Raw genomic sequence first — 26,483 nt, 5'->3', positions numbered from 1 at the left:
ATTTAGATTTATACATTTTTGCCAACTTACTATATTTTCATATCGTTTTCTCTTAGACCAAAACATACTCCAAATTTTGTATCCATATCCCACAATTGTTTCCATGCTTCCATGTCTATATTATGACCGATACCTATTGCCCACTGTATCATTGAGGATTTTACTTGCTTATCCTTTGTCTCCCATTCCAATAATATCTTATACATTTTAGACAACACTTTTACATTGCATCCGAACAAGTCTCTTTCCAGTTGTGATATTTGTTGCCCAAACCCTATATCCTATTTTTCAGGCATTTCAACATTCTCAAGATGGGGTTACCTTAAATTTTTTTTGAAAGTTTGACAGTAAATTAAGGTAAATGAAATAAATAAAAGGAAGGGGGAGGGGGAGTAAATACTTAAAAAGCAACAGAAAGCAGAGGAAAACAACAATAACAAAAGGATAATAAAATGGAATTAAGGTTAAAGTACAGTACAAAATAGTATATATGTAAGGAGATAAGCTTCTTATTCCCCTCATCAGTTCATGAGTTACTATGATTTCATTCCAAATATCATTATATTTGTCCATACGAATCTTCGCCTGAAAGTGATCTGTTCATATGTTGCAAGAGTTGTCACATTGTCTATCCATTTATCAAAGGGGGGCATATTTTTATGGCCCCCTTTGATCAATGAATCAGTATCAATCTGTTTGCGGTTGTAACGGCATGGAAAATCCCTTTATGTTGACTCATTGTCAAGCCCCTTATATTAGGCACAGAGACAACCACCAATTTACACACATCCGAGTTGACATGTGACTGCACGTGTGCATCGCCGCAACCTAGAAGTGGCCAGAAGGGGGCGGGGGCGTAACAGGGCGTAGTGGGGTGAAGTGGGCTTGACACGTGAGTTCAGGAGTTCAAACTCATGGCATGCTGTAGGCAGCGGCTCACTTCAGTTTATTCTTGGCAGCGTGGAATTTGGAGTTACACTGCATGAGCATAGGGACTCATGCTTTTATTATCGCATTTCTACCCCACCACTCCTTCAAGGAGTTCGAGGTGGTGTTCATGGTTCTCTCCCCCTCCCCATTTAATCCTCACAGTCACAACAACCCTGTGAGGTAGGTGAAACTGACAGGCAAGTAAACAGCCCTGGCTGAGTATGGATTCCCAACCCTGGTCCTATACTGTATCGTGTTATGTATACACAGACAAATTTCTCTCTCTTTCCTCAGTGTTTCCCCCCCTTTTTCCTTTTTGGAGTGGTGGTGGTGCGGGGGGTGGGTGGGAGGGTGACAACGTATCCCCCCCCCTTCGCGCAGTCGAAGCGAGGGCCGTGCTACCGGCGGGATGGAGCCCAGAGGAGGAGCCGGGGGCGGTCCGGATGGGCGGGGAGTGAGGAAGCAGCCTGCGCTAATTGCATAAGCAAAACGTAAATAATTCGCGGGAAAAAAGGAGAGAGGAAAAAAAAGAAGATGGCGCCTCACATCCTCAGCATCTTCAGTCTGCAACAGCTGCCTGAGGAGGAACAGACACCTTTCTGAACCTTCTGGGGAGTGACACGGGGTGCAGCGGGGAACCCGCTCTGAGAGCCCCGTTGCGGGACTCGTGAGTCCGATCTGCACTTTAGTGCGTTTCCTGCGCACACTCCCCCCCGTACTTTTGGCATTTTCTTCTTTCCAATGGAGCAGGAGTGGAACTAAAAAAAAGAAAACTTTATTGATACAGCAAACCGGTAAGATTTTGTATTTGGCGGCGGCGCGAGGGGGTGCGGGGGTGCGTAGCAGAGAAAGGGGTATCCGGCAGGTCTCCAAGCGAGCGGATTTGCGGAGAAACTTTGGTGGCGGCGTGCCTTAGCTTTAGAAGAAAGAGTTGCAGAGTTTTCTATCTATTTCTTTTTAAAACTTTTTTTGCCGGGCATTACAGGATTTTACAAAACCTAAGGCACGAAGCTTGCATGTTCATTAAAAAATAAAATAAAAATAATGAACCGGTACAAGGTCGTTACATTTGTGAATATTTAGGCTATGGATCCTCGCTTAGGGAGTAAGTCACTTATTGAACTCGGCGAGAGATGCTTTACTTCCGAGTAAAACGTGTGTTCGGGATCGCAACCACATTGCGCTTGCAAGCCCACGCACTCTGTCCCTTGCAAAGCAAAGGTGTCCCTCTGCACGCTTAAGTTGAACGTGGTGCGGGTTACTGCCGAATTAAGAGGCAGAAGATCGAGCCGCCTGAGGGTACCGGGTTGGTGGGGGCGGAGAGGAAGAAAGCTGTCTGTTTTGCTATCAAAAATGAAAGTGTAACCACTTCTGTATCCCTTTGGGAACTAAAAGTCTCGTGCTGTCGGCTGTAACCAGCTGGATTCTACTCGAGAGCAGACCCACTAGAATGAATATGGGCCGGTGTGAGTCATGCCCACCAGTTTCAATGGGCCTACTCCGAGTAGGGCTGCCGCAACACTGATAAAAAATGGGATTCCGCAAAGGGGGGGGGGAGGTTGTGCACGCGCCTGACTGTGCAGATACTTCATTGACAGTTGGTTGCAAACTTCAGTAAATATGATGAATAAGAAAGAGGGGACGCTTAGTTGCGGAGATACCCTGCGCGCGCGACGCTTTTTATATTAACCGCATCCTTTGACTTCTTTCTGTTTGAATAGACAGACGGTGTGTTGTTAACACACACACACACACACACAAAAATGGATTTTCTTTAAAAAAAATTTTTTTGCACGGGTCTTTTTTTGAATCAGCCAATCAGAGCTCGGTGAGTAGCCGGCTCTTAGTCAACTACACGCGGGAGATTTACTCTCTTTGGTTACAGTGAGAGAGCCCCCCCCCCCCCCAGTGATGCCTCCTGGATTATTCTGAGCAGAGAGAGGACACACAGCCTCGATAGTTCCTCAAAGAGGAGGGAGGAAATTGGCAAGGGGCTTGTAGAACTCTTGTAGAACTGAACATTCACTGGTAGGATAGGTTTATCCGATAGTATTAGAGCTCAGTGGAACCTCCATCTTCAGGAACAGTATACCAGGGACAGGGACTCTCACTCAAAGGCTGTACTGTATTCCCCCCATGGACAATCTTCTAGGAAATGCATGCCTCTGGTGGGCAGGGCCAGAGCCAAAAGCATATGGTGCTACAGGTGTGACTCTTACAATATATATACTCTCTCTCTCTCTCTCTGTCTCTCTCTCTCTGTGTGTGTATTGTTGGCATGTGCCTGCTTCAGGAGACAGTGGTGGAATGCATTTTCAGGGGTGAAGTCAAGCCTTTGGAGAGTTATAGCTGCTGCTGTGGCTGTAGAGACTGATATGGATGGAGGCAGCAATGCTTCTGAATTCCAGTTGCTGGAAAATGCAGGAGGGTAGGGCGTTCTTGTGCTCAAATCCTGCTCGCTGGTCTCCTGCAAGCATCTGGTTGACCACTGTGAAAATAGGATGCTGAACTAGACTAGATTTGTCTGATCCAGCAGGGCTGCTGCCCTTACATTATTATGTTCAGGTAAAGCATGGAGGCTAAAATGAAAATGCTACCGCTGATGTGTGTCTTGAGTGTGTGAAATCCACCTGGATTGTTTAAAAATTCTGACCACCATGCCAAATGGTCACCCCCACCCCCACCTGCACCCCATTCAATGGAACAGGTTGTTTCATTCACCACAATCCAGTGGTGGCACCTGGTTGGTCAGAAGGCAGAGAGCCAGAGCCAATGAGAGGCAGAGCCAACTAATTCTGGTCTAGTCCCCTGCCATCCTCCTCCAGGCTGACTTCTACAAGGGAAACACTGAGACTAAGGAGGCAGAGAAGCTGGCAGGCAGGCCACTCCCAGAACTGATTGCAAGTAAGAAGGCAGGCAGGTGGGGGCTTTCTGAGGTTGGTGGGGATGTGCCCTGCTTGCCCTGACAGGCTCATCTGCACTGCAGTCCAGACCTTCTGCTAAGAAGAACTTTGGACATCTGCCCCCAAGTCCTAGAAAGATGGCACCACTGCTTGGCACCCTGAAGTGCTGGGATATTTGACAGTCTTTCCAAGACACAGAAGGCAGGGTTAAGTGATTTGGGTTCCTGCTGCTGCTGGACATTGAGGCAAGTAGTAGCAGATTGCTGTGTTACAGGCATGTGTGGTGTTGGTGTTTTGTAACTTCCTTTGGGTGTCCCCCCCCCCCGTGTGGCATTTCTACCTCATCCTGTAGACAAAAAAGGACCTTTTTTCCCAGAGGAAAGGTGGGGTTATTGTTGGCACCTGTCTGTCTCAAGAGACAATGGAGTGTGCCTCTGAGGCACACCGCTGCATTAGCAACCCAAAGTGACCTCAGGGTGGAAGCCTAGGCAGTGTGGATGGAGGTCCTGGGCTGCCCAAGTGACAAGACCTCCCTCTTGGCCTCACTGATGTGGTCCAAATTAAACAATGGAAAAAGGACTTTCCAATTTTTATATGGCAAGACAGAACGCCAAGGATTAAGTATAAAATATTAATAGGTATGGGTGGTGCTGTGGTCTAAACCACAGAGCCTAGGGCAGGCATCCCCAAACTTCGGCCCTCCAGATGTTTTGGACTACAATTCCCATCATCCCTGACAACTGGTCCTGTTAGCTAGGGATCATGGGAGTTGTAGGCCAAAACATCTGGAGGGCCGCAGTTTGGGGATGCCTGGCCTAGGGCTTGCCGATCAGAAGGTCGGCGGTTCAAATCCCTGTGACGGGGTGAGCTCCCATTGCTCAGTCCCAGCTCCTGCCAACCTAGCAGTTCGAAAGCACACCAAAAAGTGCAAGTAGATACCTTCCCAGCGGGAAGGTAAACGGCGTTTCCATGTGCTGCTCTGCTTCACCAGAAGTGGCTTAGTCATGCTGGCCACATGACCCGGAAGCTGTACACTGGCTCCCTTGGCCAGTAAAGCGAGATGAGCGCCCCCACCCCAGAGTCGTCCGTGACTGGACCTAACGGTCAGGGGTACCTTTACCTTTACTAATAGATGAGAGGAATAGAGGGGGTTTCTCACTTACTGATTTGAGACTGTACTTTGAGGCTGTATGCTTAGTGTAGATGAAGGAGTGGGTAGAATTAAAGGATGCAGGAACTCTTGACATGGATTGGACCTAAGGTTTGGGTGGCATAGCTATTTGTATTATAATAAGACCAAAGTGCATAAGAGTTTTTTAAATCATGTGAACAGGAGGAGTGTGTACAATGTTTGAGCAAAATACGGAGAGATGTTAAGAAAGGAAGACCCCATGTTGATATCTCCAATGGAGGCAGTTGTGGTAAAAAAATTGAACATGGAGGAAAACAGAGGAACGTATAAAGACCTTCTTGAATTATAACTCTGTAAGACTTTAAAAAAGAGAAGAAGTGATTAGACTAGTCACATATTGATTCCAGTATTTCCAAATAAATGAGATGTTTAGAACAGGCAAGGAAAAAGGATTTGTAGAAGGTGGATTGGAATTTGAGAAAATAATATTGGGAAATAACAAAAAATTAAAGTATACAGAACTCTACCTGAATGGGAACCTAAAGATGAATAAGTGAAAGTGACGATGATACACTGGGCATCAGTTATTGGATATAACACTGAACTTTTGGCATGCAAAAAATTATGGAATGGGCCAGTAATATTTTCGGCCTGCTATGCAATTCAAGAGAACATCTTCAAAATGGTATATAGATGGTATCTGATGCCAAGTAAACATGCCAAAATGCATAAGAGAAGATCCAATGCATATTGGAAATGTTTAGAAAAAGAAGGCTCTCAATATCATATGTGATGGCAATGTAAGTACTGTATGGGGATTGGGGGTTGGGAAATGATATATTGAGGAACTCACCTTAAATTCACCTTCCCTAAAAGACCAGAAGCCTTCTTGCGGGCAATAACAGGGGAAGATATACCTAAGAAAACAAGGAACCTATTTTTATATGCAAATGTGGCTACAAGGAAAACTTATGCAAAAAAATTGGAAAGAAATTATTGTTCCAACAAAGGATCAATGGTTGCAGAATTTGATAGAGTTTGTTGAGTTAGCAAGTTTGACAACCAAAATAAGAAATTGTGATGAAAAGAGAATGAGGCGAATGGGAGCTTTTTGAAGAATACTTTAGAGTAGTATCAAGGTTAACTGGCAAGTAGGATAAGCCTATGAGCAGCAATAGACAAGACAAAAGAAAAGAAAAGGGAAATAATAAAGGGGGGGGAAAGAAAAAATGTAAGGAGTTGTAGCAAACTAAAAATTTGAAATAGAGTGTCAATGGAAGATAAGTTGGGAAGTCTATATAAAACTAAGGCAAAGCTTGTATGGATGTAATGTGTCAAATGGGAAATGAAATAATAATAATAATAATAATAATAATAATAATAATAATAATAATAATAATAATGTGATATGGGCCAAAGCAGAACAAGATGTTTGGCACCAGGAGTTGCAGGAAGGAGGCTGCTGCTTACTGGGAGAGGGAGGGGCAGTGAGGTCAGAGGGGTGCAAATGCGTTGGCAGGAGTACCTGAATGGCTTTTTCGGTGCATTTGCACTGCGCCAACCTCACCACTTCCTCCCTGCTTCCTCCTGGTAGGCAGCATCAAAGCAACTGCTTGGAGGTCAGATGAGCAGTGGTGCCCATCCATGTCATGGGCTACTGATCATTACTATTGCTCTCAAGAACCATTATTTATTTTTCTAGTGTCACCCATGTGCAGAGCCCTTTGGCAAAAGCTCTGGTTGACAGGTCCCTGTCCTGAGGATCTTGCAGTGTAAAATGTGACCAAGGGTGTGTGTGGGGGGGGGGATGACAGAGAGAGAAGAGGGAAATGGAAGCAGCGTAAACTCTGGAGAGGAACAAGCATCTCTTCTAGTTATGATGGTTTGCAGCCAGCTAAGTTTTACCTAGAGTAAACCAAAAGAACTTAATGAACTTAAGTAATATCATGTTCACACCATACATTTCTTAGAATCATAGAATTGTAGAATTAGAAAGGGACCGTGAGGGTCATCTAGTTCAACCCCGTGCAAGGCAGGAATCTCAGATAAAACATCCATGACAGGTGGCCATTCAGCCTCTGCTTAGAAACACCCAAGGAAGGTAGAGTCCACCACCTCTGGAGAGAGTCTGAAAGTTTTTGTGATGTTTTCGAAGGTAATGAATGGTTGGTGAAGACCCTGAGTGAGAGGCAGGGAAGGGAAGACCTCCCAGGTGAGAGGCGGGAGGTGAGGTCCACCCCTTTCTTTGTGAGCAAAGGGTGAAGAACTACCCTTGAGAGTTTTCTTTTTCTTTCTCTGTTTTTGTTTTTAATTAGATTAGTTTATTGTATTGCATTATGAAAAAGCTTTAATAAAATATTGTGAGGGAAAAAGAAAAGAAAGTTCTTCCTCATTTTTAGTTGGACTCTCCTGTCTTGTAACTTGAATGCATTGGTATCAGAGCAGGAGAAAATAAGCTTTCTCCATCTTCCATGGGACCAGCCCTTGAGATATTTGAATGTGGCTATCATATGTATATCGTTTCCTATTTAAAGTGCTATGATACCACTGCAAAACACCATAGCTTCCCCATAAGAATTTTGAGGGCTGTAGTTTGTTAAGGGTGCTGGGAGGCGGGAGCTGGAAACAGGACCCCCCCCCCAATTCCCCTCATAGAGATGAAATTCTCAGAGGGCTTTGCTTTAACAACCAGTCCCTCTTCTGTACAGGGAACTCTATGAAGCGGGGGTCTGATAGCAGCTTTAAGCACCCTTAACAAACCATAGGACCCAGAATTCTTTCTGGGAGTGGGGAGCCATGACTGTTTATAGAGTGGTAGCATGCACCCCTTGTGGGGCTCAAGCTGACAATAGGATCAATATTGAAATCAAGAGCAGTTAACGACATGTGGGCAATACAGTATTGTGCCAAAGGCTTCCTGGTAAAGATGGGTGGTGATTGTATGTTTGTTTAAGGAGATTTGGAGTCCCTCCGGGGTTTGTGCATTGCGTAATTGTGAGGCTGGAGAAGCAAATCCAATGAACTCCAGACCTTTTTCTTGGAAAACCAGAGGCGGTTTCTCATAGTTTGGAACTGAACACAGAATGAGCTTCCTTGGAACCTGACCCGCCTCAATCTCCAGCACTGATTTAACAAGCAACAGACTGCGCCTGCTGTAACCTGCTGCTAATTGGCGCTGGCTTCCTCAGCCAGCAAAATAAAGTTAAGGAACAGCTGTCCAAAGAAACTTCCTTAGGAAGTTGCCTTACACCCAATCAGACAATTAGTTCCTGAAACAATCATATGTTCTCCTGTTTATCTTACTCCCCATTCCCCCTCCTTCCTCTGATGTCTTCCTTAATTGTAAGCTCCCTAGGGGCAGAAACCAGCATTAGAAATTGGGATAGGAAAGAAACCAAGGAGCCGTGTGGCTCCTGGGACCTTGTTTGTGGGCCCCAAAACAAAATGTCTAGGCAACCTTTTTTTTTTTTAATGCCGCGCTGTAATTTGCCTGGCAGTACGGCAACAAAAAAATTAATATTTTTTTCTTTGCTGTCAGGTGAATCAGTTGGTCTGCAGAGTAGCGTGGCAGCAAACGGCACTCATTTTTTGCTGCTGTGGTGCCCAGCAGACCCCCTGACTGCAGCCAGGCAGGTGGAGATGCTAGGCACCGATGGATGGCACCCAGACATCTCCATCCAGTTGCAAAATTGACTGGTGCCTGGCTAATTTCGGAATGCTGGCATAAACATCTTGAATCTGTTCTTTGTAAAGCACCATGTACATGTTGTTTAGTCATTTAGTCGTGTCCGACTCTTCATGACCCCATGGACCAGAGCACGCCAGGCACTCCTGTCTTCCACTGCCTCCCGCAGCTTGGTCAAACTCATGTTCGTAGCTTCGAGAACACTGTCCAACCATCTCGTCCTCTGTCGTCCCCTTCTCCTTGTGCCCTCAATCTTTCCCAGCATCAGGGTCTTTTCCAGGGAGTCTTCTCTTCTCATGAGGTGGCCAGCTTCAAGATCTATCCTTCCAGTGAGCACTCAGGGCTGATTTCCTTCAGAATGGATAGGTTTGATCTTCTAGCAGTCCATGGGACTCTCAAGAGTCTCCTCCACCACCATAAATCCAAAGCATCAATTTTTCACCATGTACATAGATGGTGCTATATCTTATGTAGGCTATGTTCCAGTTTAGACAATGAGGAATAGAGCAATTCAAAATAGGCATGAGAAATTTAGGTCCACTAATTTCAGTGGGTCTAATCTGAGCAGGATTTAGTTTGATACAGCCCACATATATAAATATTAAATATATTTAATAAATATTAAATATATTTAATAATAATTTAGTATATAAATTAATAAGAATAAGCTCATTTAATTTTTTTTGAAACCAGTTTATGTCCTGCCTTTCCATACAAAGATTCTTTCAAGACAATAATGTGTATTTGCCCAACCACAGTAATGAACTGAAGATCAACTAAATAATATCCATTAAAACTATTAATAATGATTAAATGATAATCCATTGTATCCAATGTTAGTCCTACTCACATTGAAATGAAATGAAGGACATGACTCATTTAGGTCCATTAATTTTGCTAAGTCTACTTTGAGTAGAATTTAATTGGCTACAACCCATTTTTTTGTCTCTGAGAAACCCGCCCAAGGTGGCTAAATAAATCTATACAACAAAGCAGAATACAATACAATGTTGTGAGCATCCATCTGTCTCAAGAGACAATGGAGTGCGCCTCCAAGGGTGAAGTCAAACTGCTGCATTAGTGACCTCCCTGGGGCACAAGTCTGGGCAGTGTGTACGGAGGTCCTGGGCTCCCCAGATGGGAAGACCCCTCTCTCAGCCTCCCTGATGTGATCCAAATGAAAGCAGAGCAATACGTTTGGCACCAGCTTGGCTGCAGGAGTTGTGGAAGGAGGCATACAAGGTGCCATCCAACCATCTTAGAGACTCCACTCCAGATTTGCGTGGGGTTTAGCCTTGCCTTCTCCCAAAGATATCCCACAAGGCAGTGGACAGTTAGGATCAGAGTTTTCCTTCTCCTAGATGGGCTAACTTCCAGGTGGATGAGCCCCATCTGCCCCTCACTTCCCTCTACAGCACAAGCAGAAACTACTTTCTTGACTATTGGACCCACAATTGGCCTGGTCCGTTTAATCCACCAGAGCTCATCATTGCATGCAAGGAAAGTCCCTAACTCACTAAGGGTTTGAGATCCCTCGGCTACCCTGATTTAACTGGCCATTCGAAGCTGTTTCCCGGGGTGTGGTGCCATCGCACATTAGACATGTTCGCAGAACTGGTCACTCCCAAAATTATGAGCAGTTTTCTGGTTTTGTGGACGGATGGGTGAATTGTGCTTCCTCACCAGATTTTACTCTGGGTCTTTTGTTGATGCTCATTGTATTGTGGAGTGTTAATGGAGGAGTAATACCTCTGGTGGGGAACATGTCATGTTCCTACTGGTATTTTGTCCCCCTTTGGTCCCCACCCTGCACTCAGCTCTCGCCTGTAGCTCCAAGAAGTTGCCTGCGTTCAATAAAAATTGTGGGCAGCCCCACACAGAGTGCATTGCAGTAATCATTGTGTTTTAGTGGTCAGGCTACATGATGCCTCCTATCCCGGGTTCCCTTTATAAACCATGCAATTCCTAGCTGAAGCCACCAGAGTTCCAAAGACCATCCTATTCACCTGTATTTGATAGCCTTCTGATACCAAAGTCCCAGCTTGAGGTAATGTCGACTGACTGGGAGTATACGTAACCCTGAGACTTGTCATTGCTGCCCTGCATTTCTGAGCTGCTGTCCAGTGTGACCTCAGTGAGGCATATACTGACACCCAGGCCTTGTTGCAGAGTGTTCCATGCACAACCCTTGGATCCTGATCAGCCCGCAGCAACACATGACCAGAGGGTCATGCTCCAACAGATTGTGCAAGGCATGTGCTTGCCAGACGTTGGGGGAGTGACCTGCTAGATGTTGTTGGCTCAGCTGATCTTGTAGGCTTTTGAATTCCATAGTCTCTACTGAGCAAAGGCATCTGCAGCCAACAAAGAGATAAAAATAGATAATGGTGCTCGTTGGCTGGGCCTCCTGCTTTTTGAACCGAAAGAGTTCCTGGAGGGGGTTGTGGTTTTGTGATGTAATCAGGGCAAACATCACCCTAAGTAACTGGTGGCTTCCATAGCCCGTTGGCCTCCAAATGGACCCTGTCCTAGAGCTACAACAGGCATCCCCAAACTTCGGCCCTCCAGATGTTTTGGACTACAATTCCCATCTTCCCCGACCACTGGTCCTGTTAGCTAGGGATCATGGGAGTTGTAGGCCAAAACATCTGGAGGGCCGCAGTTTGGGGATGCCTGAGCTACAATTTCCAGAGTCCCCTATGAAAGAGGGATTGATCGCTGAACCACTCTGAGAACTGTAGCTCTTCCTGTTTAAAGTGGCATCATAGTGCATTATGTGTGTGAATTCCCCCAAAGAATCCTGGGAGTTACAGTCTGTTCAGGGTGCTGAAAGTTGTTAGGAGATGTCTATTCCTTTCACAGGTATACAATTCCCAGAGTGGTTTAAGAATTCATCCTTTTCCTCAGGGAACGAACATTTTGTGTTATGTTTTTTTGTGTTATGTGTTATGTTGGAAGCCGCCCAGACTGGCTGGGGCAACCCAGTCGGATGGGCAGGATATTAATAATAATTAATAATAATAATAGCAACAACATAAATATATTATTATTATTACTGTATTATTATTATTTATTTATTTTATATCACATGCAGCTACCATTTTGTGCTTCGGGTGTTGGCACTTTCTCCGAGTTCCAGATGGGCCTGCCAGCTGAAAAAGTTTGGTATCCCCCCCACCTTCATTAATGAAGCTGAATTTTAAAATGTAAAATAAAATAAAATCTTTCATGTTTTACCACCAGTGTCCACTCAGGGTCATGGAGAGCGCCAGTGTTAAGCCTGTGCTTGCGGGCAGCAGACATGCTGAGCAATCCACGGTGGATACAGTTGCCAAGTACCATAAAAGCCGTCAAGAACTGATGCTCAAGCTAACGGAAGGACAGAACGTCTTGTGCTGTTGGACTGATGGGCTCTATTACCTTGGGAAGATCAAGAGGGTAAATAAAGTGGTTTTTTTAATTAAAAAAACTTCTTTATTGGAAAAAAATAAATCATTTTCCTTAGCCAAAGAATGCTGGGTCCTATTCTCATGGAGGGTAACAAAACATTTGTGCTCTTGGGAACATTAGCAAGATCTTCACTTTTCATTCATATTCTGCGCAGGGTGTGTGCAAATCAGATCAAATCAAATGTAAGCACCTTATATTGCTGTTGATTTCAATGAGTGGTTGAGAACACGTCAATCATAGCCCCACTGAAATCTCAGAGCAAAGTGAGGCAGTGAGGAGAGGGTGCCAAGCCAAAGTAATAATGAAGTGACACCAGTTTTCTGCCCTCCATGCCCACCAGCTGAAGTAATTGTTTCATTCCACCTCATTATTGTACCAGTCTTGCCTGGGTTAATATCTTGTGTGAACCATTGGTTCCTAACAGTTTCTCTCTCTCTCTGCCCCCTGGTTTCCATATTTGCAGGTGAGTGGTTCCAAACAGAGTTGCCTGATGACCTTTGAAGACAACTCCAAGTACTGGGTGCTTTGGAAAGACATCCAGCATGGTGAGTGAGACGGCAGTCTTCTCTGGGACTTCTGCATTGGCCCAGCCTACATGCTCGTGGTAGTGGAACAATGGAGGGGGATCCTGAAGGGTGGGAGCAGAATTTACCATGTTAAATTTCAGGGGTAGGTGGGTGCCATTTTGAAACATACAATGAAACTTCCTGAAGCAAATGGCTCTACTGCAGAACTTCTCCCTGATGTGTTAGGTTTGAAGGATCATAGTGTTTGAGAGATACCAGGGTTCAAGCCCAATGCCCCGGGCTGCCTGGAATGGCCAAGAGAAACCAGACACCCACCCACCCCACATTGTAAGCAAAACAGGATGTTTGTTTAGGTGTTCCAAGGCTGGTGTGACACAACTGACGCAATCAGCAAGTAGGGAGAGAGTGGGTAGCACACCAAATATGAAAACAGCACTTACAAGCAACGGGGCAGTAATGTCCATGTATAGAAATACTTTCACCTTCAACTAAATTCTAATAGCTTTTCTATGAGTCATAACATTAAGCTTCTAGCTTCCTTATCTCTTGCCCTACCACAGCTTCTAATAACAATCCTTTGCTTACGTCCTGCTCCGTCTTTCTCTCATGGTTATCCTGTAAATACAACCTTCACATACCAACCTTGACTTGCTCAGCTCAGTGTGGACAATACTGAGCCGGAATGGTCAGACTGATTATAAGGCAATTTCCTGTGCTCCCCGCTTACAGGAGTTTTTGATGCTAGAACATAGGAAGCTGCCTTATACCAAGTTAGGCTATTGGTCTGCCTAGCTCAATATTGTCCACACTGAGCAGCAGCTGCTCTCCAGGGTTTCAGACAGGGAGTCTTTCCCCATTTTGGGGGTTTCTTGAAGGTGTTTTCTGCAACATGCCATTGATGCAATAATAGTGTAATAGTGGTAAATTTACCACTTGGCCAATAATGCAAGATGAGCGCGCAACCCCAGAGTCGGTCATGACTGGACCTAATGGTCAGGGGTCCCGTTACCTTTTATTTTAACAAAAAGTACAAGATGGAAATGGCTGCCTGAGACAGCAAGCATCTGCTGAACCAGAGCTAGGTCCTCTTACTAATCTCAAAGCTTTTCAGCCAGATACTTTATCTTTTGTTTAAAAGAACAATATCATAGAACCTCCTGGAACATTTTGCTACATTCCTGTTGTTTTTCCTACAGATGTGAAGTTTTTTTCTAAATTGATATTCCTGCAATCTAGACTACAGACTACATAAATCTGGAACATCTGTGGTATGAAAAATTACAGGGCTTCAGCAGGAAGCTGTGGGCCGTGGCAGGCCTACATTTGGGGGTCCCTGAAGCAACCAGCAATGAGGTCTGGGTGACCACTGTCATCCTCTTCAATGAGGTTGTTCCCCGACTGCTCACCACATAATATATTTTAAAATGTAACTACTACATCTTAGATTTTGATTAAATTTGCTCTGCTGGATTATCTCACATGTTGACATCACTGGTGTGAATAATTCCCACACCTCTGTGCCTCATAGTTTTCAAGTTATGGGGGTATGAAAATTAGGAAAATGTTATATACATGCATGATGCCTCATAGAATGATGAAATAAAACATACAAAATACCACAGTCAATATAATCTTCTATTTTAGATACCTATGAAAATACGTACTACATGGAGCACATTTTGCAAAACTCACTTTTTCTAATTTTTCTAGCCACATAGTTACAGTTTCACCATATGAGAGCTTATAAAGAATAGCTTTGAAAAATTCATTTCGGGTTCACATCTCATGATAGGCATTGCCAGGTACAACTTAAGTACAACAGTAATATTGGGTAACACTTCAGTTAGGTCTTGCTCACATAGAAGCTGAAGACCTGCACATTGAGTTTTAGATGGCATCTTTTATTCTGTGTTTCGTGTTTTCCTAAGGTGCAAATATTCTTTGAACTGATAATACCTGTTTACTAATTTGTGGCCAATATAATTTTTGTAATATGATATTATCAGTTTATTACTGTCCACATCAATTTCAGAATTGTTCATCAGTTCTGAGAAGAATTTGAATCTTTTTTGCAATCTGCTCATATGGGCCAATCCTCTTGCTTAACTGGATTATCAAGCAATTGTCCACAACTCTTTTCAATACTTCAAAATAGTACTGTATGGTTTTTCTCATCTGTTCTTCAAGTTGCTGATCCACAGTATTTTTATTTGACTTTTTTGTTATCCAACACAACATCGCCCTCTTATATTCCATGCTGTCTTCAGGATTTTCCAAGGTTCTGAGCATATTCATCCAGTCAGAAAACCCACCTCTGATTTTTTTGTTTTGTTAAAAAGGGAGGGATACATTAGTCACAGCAGAAGAGCCAACTTACCAGGGTGGATTTGATTTAAATCAAACTGATTTAAATCACGATTTAAATCATGATTTAAATCACTAGTCAGTAAGGCTTGATTTAAATCATAGTTTTCTACATAAAGACTAATTCTTGCTGGTATAACTTTAATATGCAAGTAGATGAAGATTTTTAGAATAACAACATTTCATATTAGTTTTTTATCCCCAGTTTAATAGGTTAATCATTCATATTTGGACAACATTACTGTTGTACTTAGGAAGGAGAAAAATAATCATTACCTTAACAATAACAATTTAAATAGATTTATTCAACTGAAACAATAACATTACAGCATATGTTATTTGCTTAAACAAACATCCATGTTTGTTAACTAATTTGGCTAAACAAAACCAAAATATATATATTTTAAGAAACTTATAGACTGTCAGCCCAGCCTACACATGAAATACTGTCCACTCCAAACAATCAGAAAAATATTGTTTCTATTCTATTCACTGAACTTCTTGAAACTTAGCACTGAAGGGGTTCTTTCTGTATTCATAGGTTTGTAGAACAATAGGATTAAGGTCTTTTTCTCAACTCTGTTCATGTTATAACGTTTTTGCTGTGAAGAAGAGGCATGTGATCTCTGTTGAGTCAAATTCAGTTTTGAGAACTGCAAAAGTAAACCAAGCATCTGTGATAATATCTTGTAGGCAGAGAAACTGCCCAATAATCTTACAAAAACCTCTGGAAGAGCATGACATTGTGAATGGATTAATGGCATTTATTTACCCCAAAAATTAAACATATACAACCTTATTCCACATAATTAAAAAACTAATCTTTATTTCATGATGGAATAACCTTTGGATGATAATATATTTTCCTCAAAAAGCATTCTATTTAAAAAAATCAGATTTAAATAAAAAAATTGATTTAAATCAAAAAAATCCGATTTAAATAAAAAAATCCGATTTTTTTGATTTTTTTTAAAAAATCATTGATTTTTATCCACCCTGCAACTTACAGTGACACTCCACCTTTGCAACATCTGTACTGCTGACTTTCAAACTTTGGAATTGTTGAAATATATACAATGAAAAATTCATCGGTTTGAGTTGTGAGACTCAGATTGGATCTACTAGACCTGAAATGTTTATGCAATGAGGACTAACGTTCCTTCTGGGGCCATTTCAGAATTAGGGGTCCTGAAGCTTAAGCTTAATTAGTTTCAAAGTCAATCTGCTCCTGGCTATGGGGCATGCACCAACTTGAAATGAAGCAGTATGGCCATCCTGAAACTTTTGCTGGCACAAGCAAGGCTTTGGCTACATTTAAATAGTCCTGACTTTCCCCCAAAGAATTAAGGGAGCTATTTATTAAGGGTGCTGATAGTTGTTCCCCCCCCCCAAGAGCTGCAATTCCCAGAGTCCCCTGTGAAAGAGGGATTGATTGCTGAACCACTCTGAGAATTGTTCCTCTTCCTGTTTAAAGTGGCACCATAGTGCTTTATGTATGTGAATGTGGCCTGCATATAACCACCCCAATACCATCATGAGCAGAAAACCCACCCCCAGCGTTATATAGAAAGTATTTCTGGAGGGCACCCTGATATAAGGCTTTTTCATCTTTGTATATGAGGTGGAAATCTTCCACCTCCACTGATAGTAGGATTGGGCTTCTAGAGCCCCCATCCTTTCCCCAAGAGGTTGTGGCAATCGCTGCTGACATTTTGTCTTCATTTTCTTTCTCAGCTGGTCTCCCTGGTGAAGAGCCAATGTGTAACATCTGCCTGGAAAAGACAACAGCCCCCCTGAATGACATACTGATATGCGGGAAATGTGGACTTGGTAAGAAGAATGTCTTGGAAGTTCCACCGCCCTGTGTTAGGGGCTTGGGGGGTGAGGCAGAAAAGGGCAGCAACAAGAACGCCCTTATCGCTCAGCAAGCTTGCTGTATCATTATTAGGTTGGCGGGAAGTCTCTCTCTCTCTTTTCTTTTTAAAAAAGCCCTGCTCTCTAGATCTAAAAGGCTCCTAGAGTGGCATGTAAGAATAAATAATAAGATGATTCCCCCCGCCCTCAGATACCCCAATTTGTTTTTTCCTCCTCTCTCCCAATACCTTTTCCTTTCATGTTATGCACTTTAGTTTTCTTTCTGTCAAGGAGACTGGAAATCAAGCTCCCTCCAGCTGCTCTTTCGTTGATGGATGGGGTCAGACTTGCCCCCCCCTTTGCATCAATAGGAGAGCAGCCTCTGAGTTCTTTTCTTTGGTCAGATCTTGGCAGTGGCATGCTGAGTGACATTCCTAGGAACATAGGAATCTTCTTAAGCTGAGTCAGACCATTAGTCCATCTAGCTCAGTATTTTCTAGTGTTGACATCTCCTGGCAATGGTTTTCCAGGGTTTTGGAGTCTCTCCAAACCATACCTGGAGATGCTAGGAATTGAACTGAGGACCTTCTGCATTCAAAGCAGGTGTCCAACCACTGAAATAGGGGCCTCCTACAACATTCATGATCCCAGAGTAAATGCAGGAAGGGGTTCGTCTCAAATGTTGGTCCCTGCAAATAACACTCTGCTGCTCAGCCTCACAGTTAGACCTCTTCCCAAAATGGTCCCCCAGATTTCATGGCCCTGTTTGCAAACAGTGAATCAATCTACTGTTGGCTGGATTGTTCCAGGACTGAAAATTTCTGTTAGGGGTGTGTGTGTCATTCTTTCTGTTGCCTGACATTGTAGCCTAGAGGTTACAAGAGTGCAAGAATCCCGAGAACTGTAGTTTGCCCGTTGCAGAGCTATAACTCCCAGCACCCTTTACAAGCTACAGTTCCCAGGATTCTTTGGGAGGCGAGCTTTGCACTTTCAATGTATGGTTTGATGGATTCAGCCTAGTGCAACCCTGTAGAAAGTGCTCAGCCTCTTGACGTAGTTGCAAAACTTTGCCTCTCAGGTTACCACCAGCAATGCCATATCCCAGTGGTGAGCAGCGATGAGAGTTCCTTGGAGTCAACTTGGTTCTGTCGGAGGTGCATCTTTGCCCTGGCTGTACGGGTGAGTGGTAGGATTCAAGGAATGCTTTCTGCTAGCTCTCATTTCAGGAGCATACCATCTTTTGGCAGATGCTTCTTTATGGATGTCCCTCTGTGAAAACCTAGTAATTGCTGGTGGTGGATCAAACCTAGTGCGCTGCCTCTGCTAGCGGACAGCCAGAGTATTATTATTTTTATAAGTCAGACCATTGATCCATCCAGTTTAAGCTTTGCTTATGCTGACACCATTTCTTAAAGATCTCTCTCTCTCTCTCTTTAATTTATGTATTGATGCGTATTCAGAGATATACAAAATTACATATCCATCACTTAACTATCATTTTATACTGATACAAACAGCTGCTTAATCTATAAAAGAACATAGGAAGAAAGAATAAAAGACAAGAAATAGGAAAACCTAAAGAAAGAAAACAAGAGAGGAGATAAAAAGTTAATATTAGAGAAAGAAAAATGGTTTCAAACAGGGGTCCTTCCTAGCCCTTCCTGGATATGGAACCTTCTGCATGCAAAGCAGAATGATCTCTTGTCCATGAAATAGGGCTGTTCCCTTAACAATAAACTAAGGGTTCAACCTTCACGATTCTGAATTAAATAAAAGCAAAGAGGAGAGGTCTATGGATGGCTGCCACCCACCATGGCTGTTCTCAGCTCTCCACAGCTATAGGCAGTGTTGCTTCTGAATCCTAGTTGCTGGAAACCTCAGGGGCAGGGAGAGATCTCTTGTGCTTGAATCTGGCCCACTGGTTTCCCACAGGCATCTGGTTGGCCACTGTGAGAACAGGATGCTGTGCTAGAATGGCCATTGGCCTCATCCAGCAGGGCTCTTATTTTCTTAGAGCTGCCTTGTTAGATAACCGGCACCCGCCCCCCCCCCCCACACTTGCACACGACCAACTTGCACGTGACTGCATATACTCGTTGCACATATTGATTGCAACCCAAAAACGGCAGGGGAGAGCTGGAGAGTCCTTGTGGCTCACGAGGAGACCCTCCCCAGGGCCAGAAGAGGACATCAGAAGAGACAGGAGGTGCAGCTGGGCTTTGTTTATGCAGCTCAGCCTCCCTGCCTAACAGCTAGCACATGGGGTAGCTTAGCAGCAGCAGCAGCAGCAGCAGCAGCAGCAGCAGCAGCAGCTTTCCTGTGCATCCTCCAGCCTCCAGCCAGCCCCAGAGCTTTAATTCTAGTTTTATTTTTTTATACAACTGAGAGAGTGCAGCAGAGAGGGTTATTTGGAGGCCTTTTAGAGGGTGCTCCCACTTACACGGGACGCAGGTGGCGCTGTGGGTTAAACCACAGAGTCTAGGGCTTGCTGATCAGAAGGTCGGCGGTTCGAATCCCCGCAACGGGGTGAGCTCCCGTTGCTCGGTCCCAGCTCCTGCCCACCTAGCAGTTCGAAAGCACGTCAAAGTGCAAGTAGATAAATAGGTACCGCTCCGGCGGGAAGGTAAACGGTGTTTCCGTGCACTGCTCTGGTTCGCCAGAAGCGGCTTTGTCATGCTGGCCACATGACCCAGAAGCGGTACGCCAGCTCCCTCGGCCAATAACGCAAGATGAGCGCCGCAACCCCAGAGTCGGTCACGACTGGACCTAATGGTCAGGGGTCCCTTTACCTTTACCCACTTACACAATTTTCATTTATGTGTATGAGAGCCCAGGACGTAACCCCTGCATAAGTGGGGTAGTCACCTGTATTGTCAACAGTGACTGGCAGTGGTTGTCTTGGGGTGGATGGGGGCCTCTCCCAGCCACAACAGGAGGTTATGGGGATTGAACCTGGGACCTTCTGAATGCAAGGCAGATGCTCTGCCAACTGAGCTACAGAATGTTTCCTCCCTGTGACTGAGTCCCGTCCCCCCTTATTGTCCTGGTTTACACCCAGACCAATGAAGACAAATAACTGGATTTTAATAGTTCTTTATTGCTGAATCAGCCTGTTATGTCGGCTCCTTAAGACACAGGTGATAAACAACCATTCTTTCTACTCAGCTCTCTGAGCAAATCTTTACTCATAACTTGTGACAGCCATAGAAAGTTGGAGTGCCACTGAATGTTTCTCCCCAGTGGAGGCACAGAACCCCACAACTCACTGGTCTCTTCCCTAGAGTCTTTCCACCATCGGGCCACCCCAAATTTGCTCAGCATCCTTGCCCCTCCCTCCTGCCCCCATTCATCCTCTAGCACCTGCCAGCCCCCTTTTTTGGTCTGAACTTCTTGCTGCTTTTTGCCTCTGCAGAAGGGTGGAGCCCTGAAGAAGGGCCCCATTGCGAAGACGCTGCAAAGGATCAAGATGGTGCTGTCCTATAACCTGGAGGAGCTGGAATGGGACTCTCCCCACAGAACCAATCACCAGCAGTGTTACTGCTACTGTGGCGGCCCTGGCGAGTAAGAGAAAATGAAATGAAAACAAAGGTGGCACCCAGGAGAGGGGGGCAGCTCTGAGGAGGTGGAGCTTTTTGAAGACACCTGACAATAGGGAGAAAATCTATCCTGCCCTTTTCTTCTGTGGGGGGGGGTGTCTTCCTTTGGAGATTTAATTTCCTGAATCATGTGGTGGTCCACATCTACAGGGGTGCAGATGCAAGCTTTAAAATGTCTGTGGCTTGCACAGCTAGCTAGATAGAGAGGCTTACCTACACAACGACTGGGAAATGACTGGCTTGGGGTCCCAATGCGGCCCTACAAACCTCTCTGTCTGGTCTTTGGGACTCTCTCCAGGCCACACCCCTTATAGGCCCTGCTTTGCACTCCCATTGTGTTTCTGCCTGGCTGGAATCATAGAGTCATATAATTGTAGAGTTGGAAGGGACCACGCACGGTCATCTAGTCCAACCCTCTGCGATGCAGGAAACTTTTGCCCAATGTGGGGCTCAAACCCGCAACCCTGAGATTAAGGTTCTCATGCTCTATCGATTGAGCTATGCGTACTTCAACCTGCTTTGCAGAAATATAAATCAGTTAAATTGCAGGTGAATAGTTGACCAGTTAAATAAGTTACAGCAGTTAGCAAGTTTCTTGGCTTTTAGATGAGGCATGTGTGTGCCACTGGCTTGGAAGAGGCATCCCTTGCCGATGATAGATAGATAGATAGATTAGATTAGATAGATGAATGCCTCTTTTAAGATTGTGTTTACCATCCGCAGTTTTTCAGACTTGCATTAAATTGGGAACACCTCATATAAGAGCCTTACTGGATCAGGCCAATACCCCATTTAGTCCGGCATCCTGTTCTCACAGTGGCCTACCAGGAGGTCTAATGGAAAGACTGTGAGGCATGAGCACCTTCTTCATTAATTCAGAGTTCAAAGTAGAACTCGTTTTAGCTAAATGTTAGAAGGCTCAGGACAGATAAAAGTTGCACACAGTAAAATCCTGGAACTCACTCCCACAGAGTGCAGTGATGCCCACCAAGTTAGATGGCTTCAAAAGAGGATTAGGCAAGTTCATAGAGGAGATGACTATCAATGGCTACTAGCCATGATGGCTATTCTGTGGCCAATGTGAGAACAGGATGCTGGTCTAAATGAGCCATTGTACTGATCCAGGAGGCTTTTCTTACATTCTCCTGAGTTAATTCAGACTTCCTCAACCTGGTGCTCTTCAGATGTTAGACTACAACTTCCATAATCCTTGCCCATTGGCCACGCTAGCTGGGGCTGATGGTAACCCAACAACAGCTTGAGGGTACCAGGTTGTGGAGGACTGATTTAATCTAACTCAGCAGTGGGGTATTTTTTTTTTCAGCCCAAAGGCCGCGATTCCTCATCAGCATCCTTCTGGGAGACACGTGCTAGTACTGTAGTGGTGGTTGGCAAACTTGAGTAGGGAATACTCCACAGGTGTTGCAACTGTCACCTGTTCCAACCAAGTTTCTTTCCCCTCCAGGTGGTACCTGAAGATGCTGCAATGTTACCGCTGCCAACAATGGTTCCATGAATCCTGCACACAGTGCCTTAGCAACCCAATGATGTTTGGAGACCGGTACATCTTTCCCTCACCTTCTTTGAATTGCTGTGTTGGGGTCCCCCTTCTGAGGGAGGCTTGGAGGATAAAGGGAGAGGGCCTTTCTGGTGGTGGCTCCAATCTGTGGAATGTTCTCCCCAGCCTGGCACTTTCACAGAAATCTTTTTTTTTTTGTCTTCATACCTGAGCAACACCAGGTACAATGCTGCTAATCTGAGTGAAAGAGATGTTTGTTCATTTATTTGTTTTGTTTCTTAACTTTCAGGTTTTACATTTTCTGCTGCTCGGTGTGTAATCAGGGCCCAGAGTACATCAAACGTTTGACTTTGAGATGGTAAGGCTGAGGCAGAAGCACACTCTCTGCGTTGATTATTGTGATGGAAATCAGCTGTATATAAGCAGAAATATTTATTTTCTATATTTTATAGAATATTTTATTTGTCATGAAATAAATACGGTTCCAACAAAACTTGTAGAGCAGTGGGCCACCCTTGCTTGGTTCTGTAAATGCATCCCAAGTGTTCCCCCCACCCTGTATAAAGCATTATTCAGAAATAATGCCCCCCCCCACTAAGGAAGACAATAACATAATAAAATTCCAATCAATTGCACATTCATTCAAAATAAAACAAAAACTATTTAGTTTAATTAATTCAACAAAACTGGTGAACTTCATCCAGTGGTACTAGCTTTTCAAAGTTTGATAGTCATTTTCATCTCCAGAGCTCAGCTACTGATCCCTTGCCTCTTAACACCCTCCTAGGTACTCCACCCGTGGAAGTGGCACTACTCACTTTTGGGAACCCCTGCTACAGAGTGTGACATGCTTATATCATACATACATACATACAGGTAAAGGGACCCTTTAGGTCCAGTCACAGACGACTCTGGGGTTGCGGCACTCATCTCGCTTTACTGGCCGAGGGAGCTGGTGTACAGCTTCCAGGTCATGTGGCCAGCATGACTAAGACGCTTCTGGCGAACCAGAGCAGCGCACGGAAACACCCATTTTTACCTTCCCGCCGGAGCGGTACCTATTTACCTACTTGCACTTCGTGCTTTCGAACTGCTAGGTTGGCAGGAGCAGGGACCGTGCAACGGGAGCTCACCCTGTTGCGGGGATTCGAACCGCTGACCTTCTGATACATACATACATACATACATACATACATACATACATACATACATTTTATATGCCGCCTTTCCACAGTCAAACCATGCTCAATGTACCTTACAACATGAAAAATACATTACTGCAACTTAACGATAGTAGTCATAAACAGTAAATAAAACATAAAAAAAAAAAATCACAATATCTTTAAAAAAAGATACAAAAATCCCTGTTCACCTGCCCTCCCAGGCCAGGTGGGAAAGACCTGCAAGGCAATAGCATATAAGAAGAAAACTGATCAGGGACACTGTCAAATAACTAGATCATTGAATGCATTGCCAAGGCTTCAGCTGTCTGTGAAATGGCCTCCTCATAAGTAAGCATCAGCAGCCAGAGATCTACATTAGCTCCACTTCTATTTACATTGTTGATTTACAGACACTTATTGAAATGACCATGTTTAGTATAAACTCTACCAATCCTTCTGTGTTGCGTTAGGTGCTTGGAAAGAGCCAAGGTGTCAGAGATGGTCCTTTGGAGTCTTTCTAATGGGAGGCAATCTGTAAACTGGTAGCGGTAAAGAACATGGCAATTATGCAAGGAGCAATATCTCAACTGCATTTAGGGATGAGGGAGAAATTTGATTCAGGTCTTGTTTAAAGGTGAACCTACTTAATCCATGCTTTCCAAAACAAAATGGGAAGTGAAACACTGCCACCTTTCAGAATTTTCTCTGCTCTGAAATTTGCAATGCAGCTCTCCATCCAGGTAATGTGTACAATAATTCATATGCTGGAATAAAACTGTGGTTAACAATGCACATGTAAGTGAAAACAGACTCCTGGAGCTTCAATCTCTCTGGGAATAAAGGTTGGCTGCTAAACCACCCTGGAAGTTGTAGCTCTGTGAGAGGAATGGGGGCCTGCTAATAACTCTCAGCAGCCTCAACAAACTCCCAGGATTCTTTGGCGGAAACCATGACTGTTTAAATCTATGGACTTTAAATCTATGGTGTTAATGTGGCCGTAGTCTAATATCCCCATAGTATTTATGCAAGCAAAATCAGGATGAATGTTCTGTGAAGAAAGCCTTGGTCATTCTGTTTCTTTTGACCATGCACAGGGTGGATGTCGTGCATCTTGTACTCTACAACCTGGGTGTCCAAAGTAAAAAGAAATACTTTGACTTTGATGAAATCTTGACCTTTGTCAATCAGCACTGGAACCTTCTGCAGCTTGGGAAGGTAAGTAGCAGGGCTTCTCAAACCAGTAAAAGCAGGGTCGTGGAACTGGTAGCCTTCCAGATGTTGCTGGACTTACAACTCCAATAACCCCTGAACTTTGGACATGCTGGCTAAGGTTGATGGGAGTTAGAATCCAGTGACAACCTGGACGGTCTAAGTTTCCCACTTCTGGGTTGAAAAGAGCAGGGTGATAGAGCCATGAGAACTGTGCTCGGTCCATTTACAACTTCAAAGCTGGAACCTGGGCTCCACCTTGTGGCTGTAATCGGAATGTTCATTGGTAGAAGTATATACCGTCTGTTGCCATTTCAACTTAAAATAAACAGAGTTTGAATAAAAAATAGTAAATAACAGTAAATGCTAAATTAATATTTTTGGGAAACGAGGAGCCGTGTGCTGTGCAGGTATTCAGAATCTCAGCTTTTGTATATACATTAAAAAAAAAGGTTGCTAGCCCTCAAGGAACCAAAGAATAATGTTTGGCCACGCTTCGAGAAACTGCAGAAGCCACTTGCAATACCCCTGCCCCTTTCAGCTTTCATCGGGGGAAGGCTTGCAGCTCAGTGCTTGAGCACATGCATTGCATGTAGAGACATTTTCAAGTCCAGTCCCTGACATTTCCAAGTAAGATTGGGGAAGACTTCTGTCTGAAACCCTGGAGGGCTGATAGCACTCAGTATCATACTGAGCTAGATGGTCAATTGTCTGGCTCTTCATAAGGCAGCTTCCCATAGCCATGATGTGGGGCCAGGAGGGGGCTTATACAAAGCCTTGCCCCCTCCCAGCAATATTAAACTTTTATTGATTTTTTTTAATTGTTAAATAAAATAGTAAGGCTTAAAATGAGTTAATAAAATATCACAACCAGGCTACCTTATTCTTCAGCTTCAGTGGGACTTAGGCCAGGGGCGTACCCAGGATCAAATCTAGGGGGGGGGGGCAAGCCATAGTCGTTCAGGGGCGGGGCCAAGGCACGGGATGGGAGGGGCCACGAAGTGGGAATGTGGGCGGGGCTACAGACCCCCCCACCTTGAACTCTGGACAGCGATGAAAACAGCAGCAGCAGCAGCACCGACAGAAACTGAAAAGCAAAGTGAAGGAGTGCACCCAAACTGTCTGAAATGTTTTATGCAGGCTGCTGGTCTGGAATAGGTTGTTTGTACTTTGCTGTCTGAGTTTTAATACATGTGTTTTTAATGTTTTAAATGTTTATGATGCAGTTTGAGGAGGGCTGCCTTGAGAGGGGTTCTGACCCTTTAAAGCATCATTTAAAAAGAAATTGAAAATAACTAAGTTCTTCCTCTTAGCTGAAGCACACTCCCGTGGCGGAGAGAGGCCCCCACCTCCTTAACGCACTAAACAGCTACAAAAGCAGGTAAGAGTAACAAAAGGGCTGCTTCTCCTCATCACTTTTATTATCTTCCCTGTAATCAACATCTTTCAGAAAGTCTTTCCTGATGTCAATTTCCATTTGGTTGACCTGGGAGTCAGAGTTTGGAATAGAAAAAGGTGAGATAGCCATCGCATGGAGGCTGACAAAAGTCTCGGAAAACCATTTTCCAAAATGCTGCCGAACCTGCAAGCAAAAAGCTTTTAATTAAAATCACAGTAGACATTACAAGTGCTAAAAACATTTTGCCAATCTGCAATACCAAACTTTACTGTCCTTTACCTTTCAGATTTCTGAATGGGAAGGAAATCAAGAAGAAGAAGTGCATTTTCCGATTGCGCGTCCGAGTCCCACCAAACCCACCAGGCAAACTCTTGCCAGGGAAGGTCCCAGGGCCGGCTGATGGTCAACCTTCTGAGCCGAAGAAAACAGAGAAGTCCTTCCACAAAAGCAGGTCTGCACTTGAGCGGGGTGGTACTTGTGACCAGAACTGTTTCTCATACATTTTTGTATCTCACCCTTCCTTCAGGGAGCCTTCTGAAATACTCCGTGAAAGATGACCACTGGCCCAGGGTCAACCAGTGAGTTTTGTGGCCAAACGGGGATTCGAATCCACCTTGTCTAAGTCTAGTATTCTTAATGACTATACCATACTGCCAGGCAATAGAATGAGTAAGCCGACCACCCCACCCCGCACCTCCAAAAATCTAGCAGGATGTTTTGTCCTATGTATAAATATTTATATACTGCTGTTC

General features: G+C 44.2%; 2 protein-coding genes across 2 annotated transcripts in view; both read left to right on the top strand.

Annotated features, from left to right (window-relative positions):
- C5 (complement C5) overlaps nucleotides 1–26,483 on the top strand; it is a 187,088-nt gene that overhangs the window by 109,696 nt on the left and 50,909 nt on the right. The window lies entirely within an intron of this gene.
- PHF19 (PHD finger protein 19) overlaps nucleotides 1,460–26,483 on the top strand; it is a 39,651-nt gene continuing 14,627 nt past the window's right edge. The window contains exons 1-11 of the mRNA XM_060270246.1: nucleotides 1,460–1,724; nucleotides 11,894–12,088; nucleotides 12,564–12,645; nucleotides 16,726–16,821; nucleotides 17,924–18,024; nucleotides 20,258–20,406; nucleotides 21,907–22,002; nucleotides 22,250–22,318; nucleotides 24,218–24,338; nucleotides 25,646–25,713; nucleotides 26,018–26,182. Coding sequence (XP_060126229.1) covers nucleotides 11,909–12,088; nucleotides 12,564–12,645; nucleotides 16,726–16,821; nucleotides 17,924–18,024; nucleotides 20,258–20,406; nucleotides 21,907–22,002; nucleotides 22,250–22,318; nucleotides 24,218–24,338; nucleotides 25,646–25,713; nucleotides 26,018–26,182 — 1,127 coding nt within the window. The 5' untranslated portion in view covers nucleotides 1,460–1,724; nucleotides 11,894–11,908. The remainder of the gene's footprint in view (nucleotides 1,725–11,893; nucleotides 12,089–12,563; nucleotides 12,646–16,725; nucleotides 16,822–17,923; nucleotides 18,025–20,257; nucleotides 20,407–21,906; nucleotides 22,003–22,249; nucleotides 22,319–24,217; nucleotides 24,339–25,645; nucleotides 25,714–26,017; nucleotides 26,183–26,483) is intronic.

Source organism: Zootoca vivipara, chromosome Z (genome assembly GCF_963506605.1).
Source record: "Zootoca vivipara chromosome Z, rZooViv1.1, whole genome shotgun sequence".
Lineage (NCBI taxonomy): Eukaryota > Metazoa > Chordata > Lepidosauria > Squamata > Lacertidae > Zootoca > Zootoca vivipara.
Note: the sequence above shows the minus strand (reverse complement) of the source record. Positions and strands in the feature narration are given on the sequence as shown.